The sequence below is a fragment of the Somniosus microcephalus genome, unplaced genomic scaffold, assembly GCF_052327205.1.
Source record: "Somniosus microcephalus isolate GS21.2 unplaced genomic scaffold, FLI_Smic_1.0 unresolved_chr6, whole genome shotgun sequence".
Classification (NCBI taxonomy): domain Eukaryota; kingdom Metazoa; phylum Chordata; class Chondrichthyes; order Squaliformes; family Somniosidae; genus Somniosus; species Somniosus microcephalus.
Window position 1 is genome coordinate 10126717 of NW_028225184.1, and position 15096 is coordinate 10141812.

Sequence of the window (15096 nt, forward strand, 5' to 3'; positions counted from 1 at the left end):
GCGGGGGCGGGGCCCGGCGCAGCGAGGGTTAAAGAGAGAGAGAGGCTGTCCCGGCGCAGCGAGGGTTAATGGCAGAGCGGGGGCGGGGCCCGGCGCGGCGAGGGTTAATGGCGGAGCGGGGCGGGGCCCGGCGCAGCGAGGGTTAAATGGGGAGCGGGGCGGGGCCTGGCGCTGCGAGGGTTAACGGCAGAGCGGGGGCGGGGCCCGGCGCGGCGAGGGTTAATGGCAGAGCGGGGGCGGGGCCCGGCGCAGCGAGGGTTAATGGCAGAGCGGGGCGCTGCCCGACGCAGCGAGGGTTAATGGCAGAGCGGGGGGCTCCCTCCTGGCGCTGCGAGGGTTAACTCGGGAGGCCAGCCACTGTGTGCAGCTGAAGGCACTTGACAAGGGCGAGGCCAGTCATGTGAGGACGCTGCTTCTCCTGCACTCGGCCTCAGCAAGTCCTGCTTGCAGCACCTATAAAGAGAGGCTCGGCGTTGCGGCCTTGCACGGAGTGCGGCGCTTCACAGAGTGGGCCCGGGACGGACTGCCCGGGGTGACGGGAGTCGGGGGAGTCCGGGGAGTGAGGCGAGGCCGAGGCCGCGGAGGGCTCCGGAGACCGGGTGAGGCTCGCTTGAACGGTGGCGTTGAACTGAGGTCGCTGAAGTGGCTTCGAGGTGGGGAGGCCGTGCCGGGAGAGCCCGGCCCCGCCACGTGCTGCTCTCGTTCTGTGTGGGAATGCCGGTCGATTCGAGTCCGATGGCTTTCTCGGCGTGACCAGTCGCGTCCGATGTAGCCGAAACGTCGACTCTGTTTCTCTCTCCGCGGACGCCGCCTGGCCTGCTGAGTTTTTCGCGGCGTTTTCCGTCGTTCTTTTGTACTCTGTGCCTGTCGATTGTAATCCGGGTTTTATTCTCCACGGGGATAGTGATTTCGTTTAGTAGTGCGTGTTTTAGCCGGTGTTTCGGAAGGCTTTCGATAAAGTCCCGCATGAGACACTAGCGTGCAAAGTTAAGGCACGTGGGACTGGGGGCAAGGTATTGACTTGGATAGAGAACTGGCTGGCGGACAGAAAGCAAAGAGTTGGAATAAACGGGTCTTTTTCCGAGTGGCAGGCCGTGACTAGTGGGGTACTGCAGGGATCAGTCCTTGGGCCCCGGCTATTCACAATATATATTAACGATCTGGACGAGGGAACTGGATGTAATATCTCCAAGTTTGCAGACGACACAAAGCTGGGTGGGCGTGTGTGCTGTGAGGAGGATGCCGAGAAACTCCAGGGCGATTTGGACAGGTTGGGGGATTGGGCAGAAGCACGGCAGTTGCAGTATAACGTGGATAAATGCGAGGTTATCCGCTTCGGTGGCAAAAACAGGAAGGCAGATTATTATCTGAACGGCAATAGATTGGGAGAAGGGGAAGTGCAACGAGACCTGGGTGTCCTTGTGCACCAGTCGCTGAAGGTAAGCATGCAGGTGCAGCAGGCGGTTAAGAAGGCAAATGGTACGTCGGCCTTCGTAGCGAAAGGATTCGAGTACAGGAGCGAGGATGTCTTGCTGCAGTTGAGAACACACCTCGAGTATCGTGCGCTGTTTTGGTCGCCTTACCTGAGGATGGACGTTCTTGCCACGGAGGGAGTGCAGCGAAGATTCACCAGGCCGATACCAGGGATGGCAGGAATGACGTACGAGGAGAGATTGGGTCGATTGGGCTTATACTCGTCGGAGTTCAGAAGAATGAGAGGGGATCTCATCAAAACTTATACAATTCTGACAGGACCGGGTGCAGGAAGGATGTTCCCGACGGTCGGGGAGTCCAGAACCAGGGGTCACAGTCTAAGGATAAGGGGTAAGCCGTTTAGGACTGAGATGAGGAGGAATTTCTTCACCCAGAGAGTGGTGAACCTGTGGAATTCTCTACCACAGAAGGCAGTAGAGGCCAAGTCATTAAATATATTCAAGAAGGAGTTGGATATATTTCTTAAGGCTAAAGGGATCGAGGGAGATGGGGAGAAAGCAGGGACAGGGTACTGAATTTGGATGGTCAGCCACGATCGCGTTGAATGGCGGGGCAGGCTCGAGGGGCCGAATGGCCTCCTCCTGCTCCTATCTTCTATGTTTCTATGGATCAGAAACCACTTACAGTTCTGGCCTGGCCAGCGACAGGCAAACGAATGGAAAAAAAAAAAGTCAATTGTTGGAGCTGTCGTACTTTCACCCTCACACATCCTGTGCGGCGGGCAACCTGTCAGCTGTCATTATCAAAGCCCCAAAAGTGTCCACACGCTGATAAAAGTTGTCAAAAGCGGGCCAGAAAGCACCTGGGCGACTGTTCGTGTGTTACGTCGCATCCTGTATTTCACAACTGCAGAGGTTTGACTTCGCCACTTCAGCCGGCGAAAGCCCTTCTGCAACCTTGTGGCCTGTTTTGTCGTAGCCATGAACAACTTGTCCTTATATAGCGCCTTCAAACATGACACAAAGCTGGGTGGGCGCATGTGCTGTGAGGAGGATGCAGAGAAACTCCAGCACGATTTGGACAGGTTGGGCGACGTGGCAGATGCAGTATAACGTGGATAAATGCGAGGTTATCCGCTTCGGTGGCAAAAACAGGAAGGCAGATTATTATCTGAACGGCAACAGATTGGGAGAAGGGGAAGTGCAACGAGACCTGCGCGTCCTTGTGCACCAGTCGCTGAAGGTAAGCGTGCAGGTGCAGCAGGCGGTTAAGAAGGCAAATGTTACGTTGGCCTTCGTAGCGAGAGGATTCGAGTACAGGAGCGAGGATGTCTTGCTGCAGTTGAGAACACACCTCGAGTATTGTGTGCTGTTTTGGTCGCCTTATCTGAGGAAGGATGTTCTTGCCGTGGAGGGAGTGCAGCGAAGATTCACCAGGCTGATACCTGGGATGGCAGGAATGATGTATGAGGAGAGATTGGGTCGATTGGGCTTATACTCGTCGGAGTTCAGAAGAATGAGAGGGCATCTCATTGAAACTTATAAAATTCTAACAGGACCAGACAGACTAGATGCAGGAAGGATGTTCCCGATGGTCAGGGAGTCCAGAACCAGGGGACACAGTCTAAGGATAAGGTGTAAGCCATTTAGGACAGAGATGAGGAGGAATTTCTTCACCCAGAGAGCGGTGAACCTGTGGAATTCTCTACCACATAAGGCAGTTGAGGGCAATTCATTAAATATATTCAAGGAGTTAGATATATTTCTTAAGGCTAAAGGGATCAAGGGCTATGGGGAGAAGGCAGGGACAGGGTACTGAATTTGGACGATCAGCCACGATCCTGTTGAATGGCGGAGCAGGCTCGAGGGGCCGAATGGCCTACTCCTGCTCCTATCTTCTATGTTTCTAGTGCTGCACTCACTCAGTTCCGGCCCCTCCGACGGTGCGGCGCTCCCTCGGTACTGACCCTCCGACGGTGCGGCGCACCCCCCCGGTACTGACCGTCCGACGGTGCGGCGCTCCCTCGGTACTGCGCTTCCGACAGTGCGGCGCTCCCTCGGTACTGCCCCTCCGACAGTGCGGCGCTCCCTCGGTACTGCCCCTCCGACAGTGCGACGCTCCCCCCCAGTACTGACCCTCCGACGGTGCGGCACTCCCTCGGTACTGCCCCTCCGACAGTGCGGCACTCCCTCGGTACTGCCCCTCCGACAGTGCGACGCTCCCCCCAAGTACTGCCCCTCCGACAGTGCGGCGCTCCCTCGGTACTGCCCCTCCGACAGGGCGACGCTCCCTCGGTACTGCCCCTCCGACAGGGCGACGCTCCCCCCCAGTACTGACCCTCCGACAGTGCGGCGCTCCCCCCCGGTACTGCCCCTCCGACAGTGAGGCACTCCCTCGGTACTACCCCGCAGTCCTACCATTCAGCACCTCATATTTGACCCAGGAACAGGAGGCCGTTCAGTCCCTAGAAACTCCTGCAGTGTCTTGCAGATGAGACGTTAAGCAGAGACCCTGTCTGCCGTCTAGAAGTTTGGCTGGAGTCACGCCTACCTGTTTGAAAGTCCGTGTTAGTCGCATCCTTGCGAGTTCCATCCTCTATTTCAGACGCTGGCGAGAGGATGAAACACCCGACTATCTGGCCTTCGATTCCACACAATTTGCTCCATGACTTCAGAAAATCCAGCTCAATTTTGCTCTCCGTGGAACTGTGGCAAATCATACTCGCCCGAGCCCGGAGTCTCTCAGGATAGAGTCAGGAACAGGAGGAGGCCCGTTCAGCCCCCTCGACCATTACACAGGAACAGGAGGAGGCCCGTTCAGGCCCTCGAGCCTGTTACACAGGAACAGGAGGAGGCCCGTTCAGGCCCTCGAGCCTGTTACACAGGAACAGGAGGAGGCCCGTTCAGCCCCCTCGAGCCTGTTACACAGGAACAGGAGGAAGCCCGTTCAGGCCCTCGAGCCTGTTACACAGGAACAGGAGGAGGCCCGTTCAGGCCCCTCGAGCCTGTTACACAGGAACAGGAGGAGGCCCGTTCAGCCCCCTCGAGCCTGTTACACAGGAACAGGAGGAGGCCCGTTCAGCCCCTCGAGCCCGTTACACAGGAACAGGAGGAGGCCCATTCAGCCCCCTCGAGCCTGTTACACAGGAACAGCAGGAGGCCCGTTCAGCCCCCTCGAGCCTGTCACACAGGAGCGGGAGGAGGCCCGTTCAGCCCCCTCGAGCCTGTCACACAGGAACAGGAGGAGGCCCGTTCAGCCCCCTCGAGCCTGTTACACAGGAACAGGAGGAGGCCCGTTCAGCTCCCCTCGAGCCTGTCACACAGGAACAGGAGGAGGCCCGTTCATCCCCCTTGAGCCTGTTACACAGGAACAGCAGGAGGCCCGTTCAGCCCCCTCGAGCCTGTTACACAGGAACAGGAGGCGGCCCGTTCAGCCCCTCGGGCCTGTTACACAGGAACAGGAGGAGGCCCATTTAGTCCCCTCGAGCCTGTTACACAGGAACAGGAGGAAGCCCATTCAGCCCCTCGAGCCTGTTACACAGGAACAGGAGGAGGTCCATTCAGACCCCTCGAGCCTGTTACACAGGAACAGGAGGAGGCCCATTCAGCCCCTCGAGCCTGTTACACAGGAACAGGAGGAAGCCCATTCAGCCCCTCGAGCCTGTTACACAGGAACAGGAGGAGGTCCATTCAGCCCCTCGAGCCTGTTACACAGGAACAGGAGGAGGCCCATTCAGCCCCTCGAGCCTGTTACACAGGAACAGGAGGAGGCCCATTCAGCCCCTCGAGCCTGTCACACAGGAACAGGAGGAGGCCCATTCAGTCCCCTCGAGCCTGTCACACAGGAGCAGGAGGAGGCCCTCTGAGCAAATGCGACGCACTCTTTTGCGGTGTGGTGATAGAAGGCCCACGACACATCAAACGTCCTTCCCTGCTGCAGCAGCGACAGTGTGATGATGCAGACGATGGGTAATTAATTAATTAATGCCTCCACCGTGAACACGCAGCTCTCCAAACGTGTCCACTCGCTCAGCGCTATCTGGCGTTCTGTTAATTAGTCTGTGTGATCATCGAATAGAATCGTCGAACAGTACAGCACAGGAGGAGGCTATTCTGCTGATCGGGTCTGTGCCAACTCTTTCGTTCTCACAATATTCCTCTTCTCTGCACAGCTTCACTCTGCATCCAACCCGTGCTGTACCTGCCCCGGGAGTGTTTGATGGGACAGTGTAGAGGGAGCTTTACTCTGTATCTAACCCGTGCTGTACCTGCCCTGGGAGTGTTTGATGGGACAGTGTAGAGAGAGCTTTACTCTGTATCTAACCCCGTGCTGTACCTGCCCTGGGAGTGTTTGATGGGACAGTGTAGAGAGAGCTTTACTCTGTATCTAACCCCGGGCTGTACCTGCCCTGGGAGTGTTTGATGGGACAGTGTAGAGGGAGCTTTACTATGTATCTAACCCGTGCTGTACCTGCCCTGGGAGCGTTTGATGGGACAGTGTAGAGGGAGCTTTACTCTGTATCTAACCCCGTGCTGTACCTGCCCCGGGAGTGTTTGATGGGACAGTGTAGAGGGAGCTTTACTCTGTATCTAACCCCGTGCTGTACCTGCCCTGGGAGTGTTTGATGGGACAGTGTAGAGGGAGATTTACTCTGTATCTAACCCCGTGCTGTACCTGCCCTGGGAGTGTTTGATGGGACAGTGTAGAGGGAGCTTTACTCTGTATCTAACCCCGGGCTGTACCTGCCCTGGGAGTGTTTGATGGGACAGTGCAGAGAGAGATTTACTCTGTATCTAACCCCGTGCTGTACCTGCCCTGGGAGTGTTTGATGGGACAGTGTAGAGGGAGCTTTACTCTGTATCTAACCCCGGGCTGTACCTGCCCTGGGAGTGTTTGATGGGACAGTGTAGAGAGAGCTTTACTCTGTATCTAACCCCGTGCTGTACCTGCCCTGGGAGTGTTTGATGGGACAGTGTAGAGGGAGCTTTACTCTGTATCTAACCCCGTGCTGTACCTGCCCTGGGAGTGTTTGATGGGACAGTGTAGAGGGAGCTTTACTCTGTATCTAACCCCGTGCTGTACCTGCCCTGGGAGTGTTTGATGGGACAGTGTAGAGGGAGCTTTACTCTGTATCTAACCCGTGCTGTACCTGCCCTGGGAGTGTTTGATGGGACAGTGTAGAGGGAGCTTTACTCTGTATCTAACCCGTGCTGTACCTGCCCTGGGAGTGTTTGATGGGTCAGTGCAGAGGGAGCTTTACTCTGTATCTAACCCCGTGCTGTACCTGCCCTGGGAGTGTTTGATGGGACAGTGTAGAGGGAGCTTTACTCTGTATCTAACCCCGGGCTGTACCTGCCCTGGGAGTGTTTGATGGGACAGTGTAGAGAGAGCTTTACTCTGTATCTAACCCCGTGCTGTACCTGCCCTGTGAGTGTTTGATGGGACAGTGTAGAGGGAGCTTTACTCTGTATCTAACCCCGTGCTGTACCTGCCCTGGGAGTGTTTGATGGGACAGTGTAGAGAGAGCTTTACTCTGTATCTAACCCCGGGCTGTACCTGCCCTGGGAGTGTTTGATGGGACAGTGTAGAGGGAGCTTTACTATGTATCTAACCCGTGCTGTACCTGCCCTGGGAGCGTTTGATGGGACAGTGTAGAGGGAGCTTTACTCTGTATCTAACCCCGTGCTGTACCTGCCCTGGGAGTGTTTGATGGGACAGTGTAGAGGGAGCTTTACTCTGTACCTAACCCGTGCTGTACCTGCCCTGGGATTGTTTGATGGGACAGTGTAGAGGGAGCATTACACTATATCTAACCCGTGCTGTACCTGCCCTGGGAGTGTTTGATGGGACAGTGTAGAGGGAGCTTTACTCTGTATCTAACCCGTGCTGTACCTGCCCTGGGAGTGTTTGATGGGACAGTGTAGAGGGAGATTTACTCTGTATCTAACCCGTGCTGTACCTGCCCTGGGAGTGTTTGATGGGACAGTGTAGAGGGAGCTTTACTCTGTATCTAACCCGTGCTGTACCTGCCCTGGGAGTGTTTGATGGGACAGTGTAGTGGGAGATTTCCTCCTTTCTGGTGCCGTGACGCTTGTGAGGCACAGTCGATGGCGAACTGCCGATTGGAAAGAGAGTCTCGGCTGCGCAAACTGTTAAAAGGTCTCATTATTTTCTTTACAACGACAAATTCAGTTCGCGACTCGCGGAAAGAACGTCCGACGACCATCGCACGTTCGCTACACTTCGCATAATTCATGGCTAGCTCCGCGCCGACAAACAAACCAAAACCGCGACTCAAAAATCAGACAGAGAGAGAGGCACAGCATGTTGGGGAAAAAAAAAATCACCGAAAGTCTCCTCAAGCGGGATCTCCGAGGGTTGGGGGTGAAGGGTCGGAGGTCGCTGCCTGCTCCCCCTTCCAACCTCTCCCGGGGGAAGTCAATCTACAAGTTGGAGGTGGCTAACTTCTCTGTTGCTGCTCCGACCTTGTCCTCGTGCGCCGCTGCCGAACCGATGCCGCCTGCACGGTGATCCGGAGTGTCTCCCCTGGGAGACGGGGCAGTGAGGCTAGTATTAGTGACCAGAGCCACACCGCGCACCGCCCCCCCCCCGCACCCAGGGATCAGCCAACTCAGAACTGGCTGGGGAGGGGAGGGCGGTGGAAGCTGGGGGGGGTGGGACGGGGTAGTGTGGGTGGGGGACGGGGGAAAAGACCCGGGCCCTTCACGGGTCTGTGTGGGTCGGGAGAGAAGAGAGAAAGAGGGAGACAGGGAGAGAGAGAGAGAGAGAGGGAGAGAGAGACAGAGAGCGAGAGAGAGCGAGAGATCCTCGGGGTCACGGTATGAGAATCAGGGTCAAGGAGCGAGAGGTCCTCAGATCCAGGTGCAGGGGGAAGGGGGTGTGGGGGTCGAGAGAAGAGAGAAAGAGGGAGACGGAGAGAGAGAGACGGAGAGGGGGAGAGAGAGGGGGAGAGAGAGGGAGAGGGAGAGGGAGAGGGAGAGCGAGAGATCCTTGGGGTCACGGTATGAGAATCAGGGTCAGGGAGCGAGAGGTCCTCAGATCCAGGTGCAGGGGGAAGGGGGTGTGGGGGTCGAGAGATCCCTCGGGGAGTGGAGGGAGGAGGAGAGGGGTAGGCAGAGCCCTTGTGGGGCCGTGCTGCTCCTCGGGGAGCGGAGGGTGGAGTAGTGGGGTAGGCAGAGCCCTCGTGGGGCCGTGCTGCCCCTCGGGGAGCGGAGGGTGGGGGAGAGGGGTAGGCAGAGCCCTCGTGGGGCCGTGCTGCCCCTCAGGGACCGTGCTGCCCCTCAGGGAGTGGAGGGAGGGGCGGGTAAACCCCTCAGGGACCGTGCTGCCCCTCGGGGACCGTGCTGCCCCTCGGGGACCGTGCTGCCCCTCGGGGACCGTGCTGCCTCTCAGGGAGTGGAGGGAGGGGCGGGTAAACCCCTCAGGGACCGTGCTGCCCCTCAGGGACCGTGCTGCCGCTCAGGGAGTGGAGGGAGGGGCGGGTAAACCCCTCAGGGACCGTGCTGCCCCTCAGGGACCGTGCTGCCGCTCAGGGAGTGGAGGGAGGGGCGGGTAAACCCCTCAGGGACCGTGCTGCCCCTCAGGGACCGTGCTGCCGCTCAGGGAGTGGAGGGAGGGGCGGGTAAACCCCTCAGGGACTGTGCTGCCCCTGAGGGTGCGGAGGGAGGGGCGGGTTAACCCCTCAGGGACCGTGCTGCCCCTCGGAGTGGAGGGAGGGGCGGGTAAACCCCTCAGGGACCGTGCTGCCCCTCAGGGAGCGGAGGGAAGGGCAGAGGGGCGGGTAAACCCCTCAGGGGGCGGAGGGAGGGGCAGATTCAACCCTCAGGGTCCGCCGTGGTGCCCCATCAGATTGTGGAGCAACCTCTGTCGCCCGGCCGAATAGTCATCCTCGTCTACATTGACCAGCAGCCGGATGGCCTCGTGCCCCACCGCCTGCTTGAGGGAGTCGGTGATGAAGACGCCCTTGAGGGCCTCCAGCAGCGAGCCGTTGATGTAGTCGCGCCAGAAGGCGTCCAGGTAGGTCAGCTCGGAGAACTTGATGTCGCAGATGATGGAGCCCAGGTCCCGAGACTTCAGGATGGTGTTGGCCTGGGAGAAGCGCTCGAACTGGCGCTCCAGCGGGTCGGGCTTGTTGGAGAACACGTTGCCGTCCAGCGCCGTCTCGTGCTGGCAGTACTCGGCCCGGACCCGCAGTCGGATATCTGAGAGAGAGAGAGAGAGAGAGAGAGAGGGGAGAGAGTTAGAGCAGGGACAGAGGGGCGAGGGACAACAACAACTGGCATTTATATAGCACCTTTACCGCTGTAAAAACTCCCAAGGTGCTTCACAGGAGCGATTATCAGACAGAATTTGACACGGAGCCACATCAGGAGATATTAGGGCAGGTGACCAAAAGCTGGGTCAGAGAGGGAGGTTTTAAGGAGCGTCTTAAAGGAGGAGAGAGAGAGGCGGAGAGGTTTAGGGAGGGAATTCCAGAGCTCGGGGCCCCAGGCAGCTGAAGGCACGGCCGCCAATGGTGGAGCGATGGAAATCAGGGGATGCTCAAGAGGACAGAATTGGAGGAGCGCAGAGATCTCGGAAGGTTGTAGGGGCTGGAGGAGGTTACAGAGATAGGGAGGGGTGTAGGGGCTGGAGGAGGTTACAGAGATAGGGAGGGTTGTAGGAGCTGGAGGAGGTTACAGAGATAGGGAGGGGTGTAGGGGCTGGAGGAGGTTACAGAGATAGGGAGGGGTGTAGGGACTGGAGGAGGTTACAGAGATAGGGAGGGGTGTAGGGGCTGGAGGAGGTTACAGAGATAGGGAGGTGTGTAGGGGCTGGAGGAGGTTACAGAGATAGGGAGGGGTGTAGGGGCTGGAGGAGGTTACAGAGATAGGGAGGGGTGTAGGGGCTGGAGGAGGTTACAGAGATAGGGAGGGGTGTAGGGGCTGGAGGAGGTTACAGAGATAGGGAGGGGTGTAGGGGCTGGAGGAGGTTACAGAGATAGGGAGGGGTGTAGGGGCTGGAGGAGGTTACAGAGATAGGGAGGGGTGTAGGGGCTGGAGGAGGTTACAGAGATAGGGATGATTGTAGGGGCTGGAGGAGGTTACAGAGATAGGGAGGGTTGTAGGAGGTTACAGAGATAGGGAGGGTTGTAGGGGCTGGAGGAGGTTACAGAGATAGGGAGGGGTGCAGGGGCTGGAGGAGGTTACAGAGATAGAGAGGGGTGCAGGGGCTGGAGGAGGTTACAGAGATAGGGAGGGGTGTAGGGGCTGCAGGAGGTTACAGAGATAGGGAGGTTTGTAGGGGCTGGAGGAGGTTACAGAGATAGAGAGGGGTGCAGGGGCTGGAGGAGGTTACAGAGATAGGGAGGGGTGTAGGGGCTGCAGGAGGTTACAGAGATAGGGAGGTTTGTAGGGGCTGGAGGAGGTTACAGAGATCGGGAGGGGTGTAGGGGCTGGAGGAGGTTACAGAGATAGGGAGGGGTGCAGGGGCTGGAGGAGGTTACAGGGATAGGGAGGGGTGTCGGGGCTGGAGGAGGTTACAGGGATAGGGAGGGGTGTCGGGGCTGGAGGAGGTTACAGAGATAGGGAGGGGTGTAGGGGCTGGAGGAGGTTACAGAGATAGGGAGGGGTGTAGGGGCTGGAGGAGGTTACAGGGATAGGGAGGGTTGTAGGGGCTGGAGGAGGTTACAGAGATAGGGAGGGAGCGAGGAGGCCATGGAGAGGATTTGAAAACGAGGATGAGAATTTTAAAATCGAGGCGTTGCCGGACTGGGAGCCAATGTGGGGCAGCGAGCACAGGGGGTGACGGGTGAACGGGACGAGTTAGGACACGGGGCAGCGGGAGTTTTGGATGACCTCAAGTTTAGGTAGGGCGGAACGTGGGAGGCTGGCCAGGAGTGCGTTGGAATAGTCAAGTCTAGAGGGGTCAAAGGCATGGACGAGGGTTTCAGCAGCGGATGAGCTGAGGCAAAGGCAGAGACGGGCGATGTTCCAGAGGTGGAACGAGGCGGTCTTGGGTACGGAGTGGACGGGTGGTGGGAAAACTGATCTCGGGGTGGAAGGGGACACCGAGGTTTGCCAACTGTGTGGTTAAGCCTCAGACTGTGGCCAGGGAGAGGGACGGAGTCGGCGGCTGGGGAATACAGTTTGTGCATATTGAGCCGGAAGTAAATTTCTGCTGGCCCTGGATTCAGACACTGTGGAGGGATCGAGAAACGCGGGATGAGAAGCCATTGCAGGAGATTCTGGGGCCGCGACTGCATCGATGTGACGGGATGGAGGAGGGGGAGTCCCATAGGCGGACAGGGAACAGTGAGGGACGGACAGGCGGAGACCCCGCACTACGATCAGACTCTCACCGCAAGTCTGCTTCTCCTTGGTGTCCAGGACAGTCGATTTCTTCCGCTTGCCCCGAGAGTTCCCAGGGGCTCTGCCCCGATACAGTCTCTGTCGGAGGGGCTGCGGAGTGGCGGGGGAACAGTACAGCAAGCGATGGGACAGATCTGCAGAAAGAGTAATGGGAGAGTGTAGAGGGAGCTTTACTCTGTATCTAACCCGTTGTACCTGCCCTGGGAGTGTTCGATGGGACAGTGTAGAGGGAGCTTTACTCTGTATCTAACCCGTGCTGTACCTGCCCTGGGAGTGTTTGATGGGACAGTGTAGAGGGAGCTTTACTCTGTGTCTAACCCATGCTGTACCTGCCCTGGGAGTGTTTGATGGGACAGTGTAGAGGGAGCTTTACTCTGTATCTAACCCCGTGCTGTACCTGCCCTGGCAGTGTTTGATGGGACAGTGTAGAGGGAGCTTTACTCTGTATCTAACCCGTGCTGTACCTGCCCTGGGAGTGTTTGATGGGACAGTGTAGAGGGAGCTTTACTCTGTATCTAACCCGTGCTGTACCTGCCCTGGGAGTGTTTGATGGGACAGTGTAGAGGGAGCTTTACTCTGTATCTAACCCGTGCTGTACCTGCCCTGGGAGTGTTTGATGGGACAGTGTAGAGGGAGCTTTACTCTGTATCTAACCCTGTGCTGTACCTGCCCTGGGAGTGTTTGATGGGACAGTGTAGAGGGAGCTTTACTCTGTATCTAACCCGTGCTGTACCTGCCCTGGGAGTGTTTGATGGGAGAGTGTAGAGGGAGCTTTACTCTGTATCTAACCCGTGTTGTACCTGCCTTGGGAGTGTTTGATGGGACAGTGTAGAGGGAGCTTTACTCTGTATCTAACCCGTGCTGTACCTGCCCTGGGAGTGTTTGATGGGACAGTGTAGAGGGAGCTTTACTCTGTATCTAACCCCGTGCTGTACCTGCCCTGGGAGTGTTTGATGGGACAGTGTAGAGGGAGCTTTACTCTGTATCTAACCCGTGCTGTACCTGACCTGGGAGTGTTTGATGGGACAGTGTAGAGGGAGCTTTACTCTGTATCTAACCCCGTGCTGTACCTGCCCTGGGAGTGTTTGATGGGACAGTGCAGAGGGAGCTTTACTCTGTATCTCACCCATGCTGTACCTGCCCTGGGAGTCTTTGATGGGACAGTGTAGAGGGAGCTTTACTCTGTATCTAACCTCTGCTGTACCTGCCCTGGGAGCTTTACTCTGTATCGAACCCCGTGCTGTACCTGCCCTGGGAGTGTTTGATGGGTCAGTGTAGAGGGAGCTTTACTCTGTATCGAACCCCGTGCTGTACCTGATTTGCCGTATTCTGATCCTCCAGTCGCCGACAATGTTCGAGGCATCACGTATGTCACTGACGTGTCCTCCAGGTATTTGTCCACCGGATCCGGAGACACTGGAAGATGGAGGAGGAGAAGGAGTTAGCTGTCTGTTCGCCGGTACCTGTTGCACTATCGGCTCGGTCACCACATTTCCCGCCGGATCTCCGAGCTCCCAGAGCCTCCCTGTACCTTTAGAATCGGCCCAACCTCAGACACCAAATAAATCCCTTTCCGGTAATTATCTGCGGTGCTGGAAACATCCCAGACAAGAATGGACAGAACTCGCCTTCTTCCACCTCAGGACGTTCCAAAGCACTTCACAGCCAATGTGCTCAGTGTTTTAAATGTAGGAACCGCGGCAGCTAATTTGCGCACAATTCCACTTTCCCTGGATTCCCCTAGAGTCAAAAAATCTATCGATCTCGGTCTGGAATATACTCAATGACGGAGCCTCCACAGCCCTGTGGGGCAGAGAGTTCCAAAGATTCACCGCCCTCTGAGTGAAGAAATTCCTCCTCATCTCAGTCCTAAATGGTTTACCCCTTATCCTTAGACTGTGACCCCTGGTTCTGGACTCCCCGACCATCGGGAACATCCTTCCTGCATCTAGTCTGTCCAGTCCTGTTAGAATTTTATAAGTTTCGATGAGATCCCCTCTCAATCTTCTAAACTCCAGTGAGTATAAGCCCAATCGACCCAATCTCTCCTCATACGTCATTCCTGCCATCCTAGGTATCAGCCTGGTGAATCTTCGCTGCACTCCCTCCATGGCAAGAACGTCCTTCCTCGGGTAAGGCGACCAAAACTGCACACAATACTCAAGGTGCGGTCTTACCAAGGCCCTGTACAACTGTAGCAAGACATCCTTGTTCCTGTACTCGAACCCTCTTGCTACGAAGGCCAACGTACCATTTGCCTTCTTAACCGCCTGCTGCACCTGCATGCTTACCTTCAGCGACTGGTGCACAAGGACACCCAGGTCTCGTTGCACTTCCCCTTCTCCCAATCTATTGCCGTTCAGATAATAATTATGAGGGGCGTAGATAGAAAGGAACTTTCCCCCCCCCCCCCCCCCCCGCCGAGTAGAGGGGTCAATAACAAGGGGGCATAGTTTCAAGGTAAGGGGCAGGAGGTTTAGAGGGGATTTGAGGAAAAACTTTTTCACCCAGAGGGTGGTTGGAATCTGGAACTCACTGCCTGAAAGGGTGGTGGAGGCAGGAACCCACACAACATTCAAGAAGCATTTAGACGAGCACTTGAAACGCCATAGCAGACATAGAAACATAGAAGATAGGAGCAGGAGTCGGCCATTCGGCCCCTCGAGCCTGCTCCGCCATTCAACGAGATCGTGGCTGATCATCCAAATTCAGTACCCTGTCCCTGCTATAGAAGCATACAAGGCTACAGACCACGTGCTGGAAAATGGGATCAGAATAGACGGGGCTTGATGGCTGGTGCGGACACGATGGACCTCTGTGCTGTATAACTCTATGACTTAGTCCTAAATGGCCGACCCCTTATTCTGAGACTGTGACCCCTGGTTCTCGACTCCCCCGCCAGGGAGAAACATCCTCGATGCATCTACCCTGTCAATCCCCCTCGGAATCTTGTATGTATCAGTGAGATCACTGCTCATTCTTCTAAACTCCACAGAGTATAGGCCCATTCTACACAATCTCTCATCATAGGACAGCCTATGTACATACATTACCTCTGGTGTCCCCGGAGGATCTACCCTTGGCCCCTCCTATTTCTCATCTACGTACAGGGCCTTGGTGAGACCACACCTTGAGTATTGTGCGCAGTTCTGGTCGCCTTATCTGAGGAAGGACGTTCTTGCCATGGAGGGAGTGCAGCGAAGATTCACCAGACTGATACCTGGGATGGCAGGAATGACGTATGAGGAGAGATTGTGTCGATTGGGCTTGTACTCGCTGGAGTTTAGAAGAT

General features: G+C 56.7%; 1 protein-coding gene across 1 annotated transcript in view; it reads right to left on the reverse strand.

Annotated features, from left to right (window-relative positions):
* The window catches only part of LOC147087046 (uncharacterized), a 60065-nt gene that overhangs the window by 29522 nt on the left and 15447 nt on the right, over positions 1-15096 (reverse strand). The window contains exons 2-4 of the mRNA XM_085978021.1: positions 13119-13220; positions 11795-11938; positions 9279-9656 (exon numbers count right to left, since the gene is read on the reverse strand). Of these exons, the coding sequence (XP_085834147.1) occupies positions 9279-9656; positions 11795-11938; positions 13119-13220 (624 nt within the window). The remainder of the gene's footprint in view (positions 1-9278; positions 9657-11794; positions 11939-13118; positions 13221-15096) is intronic.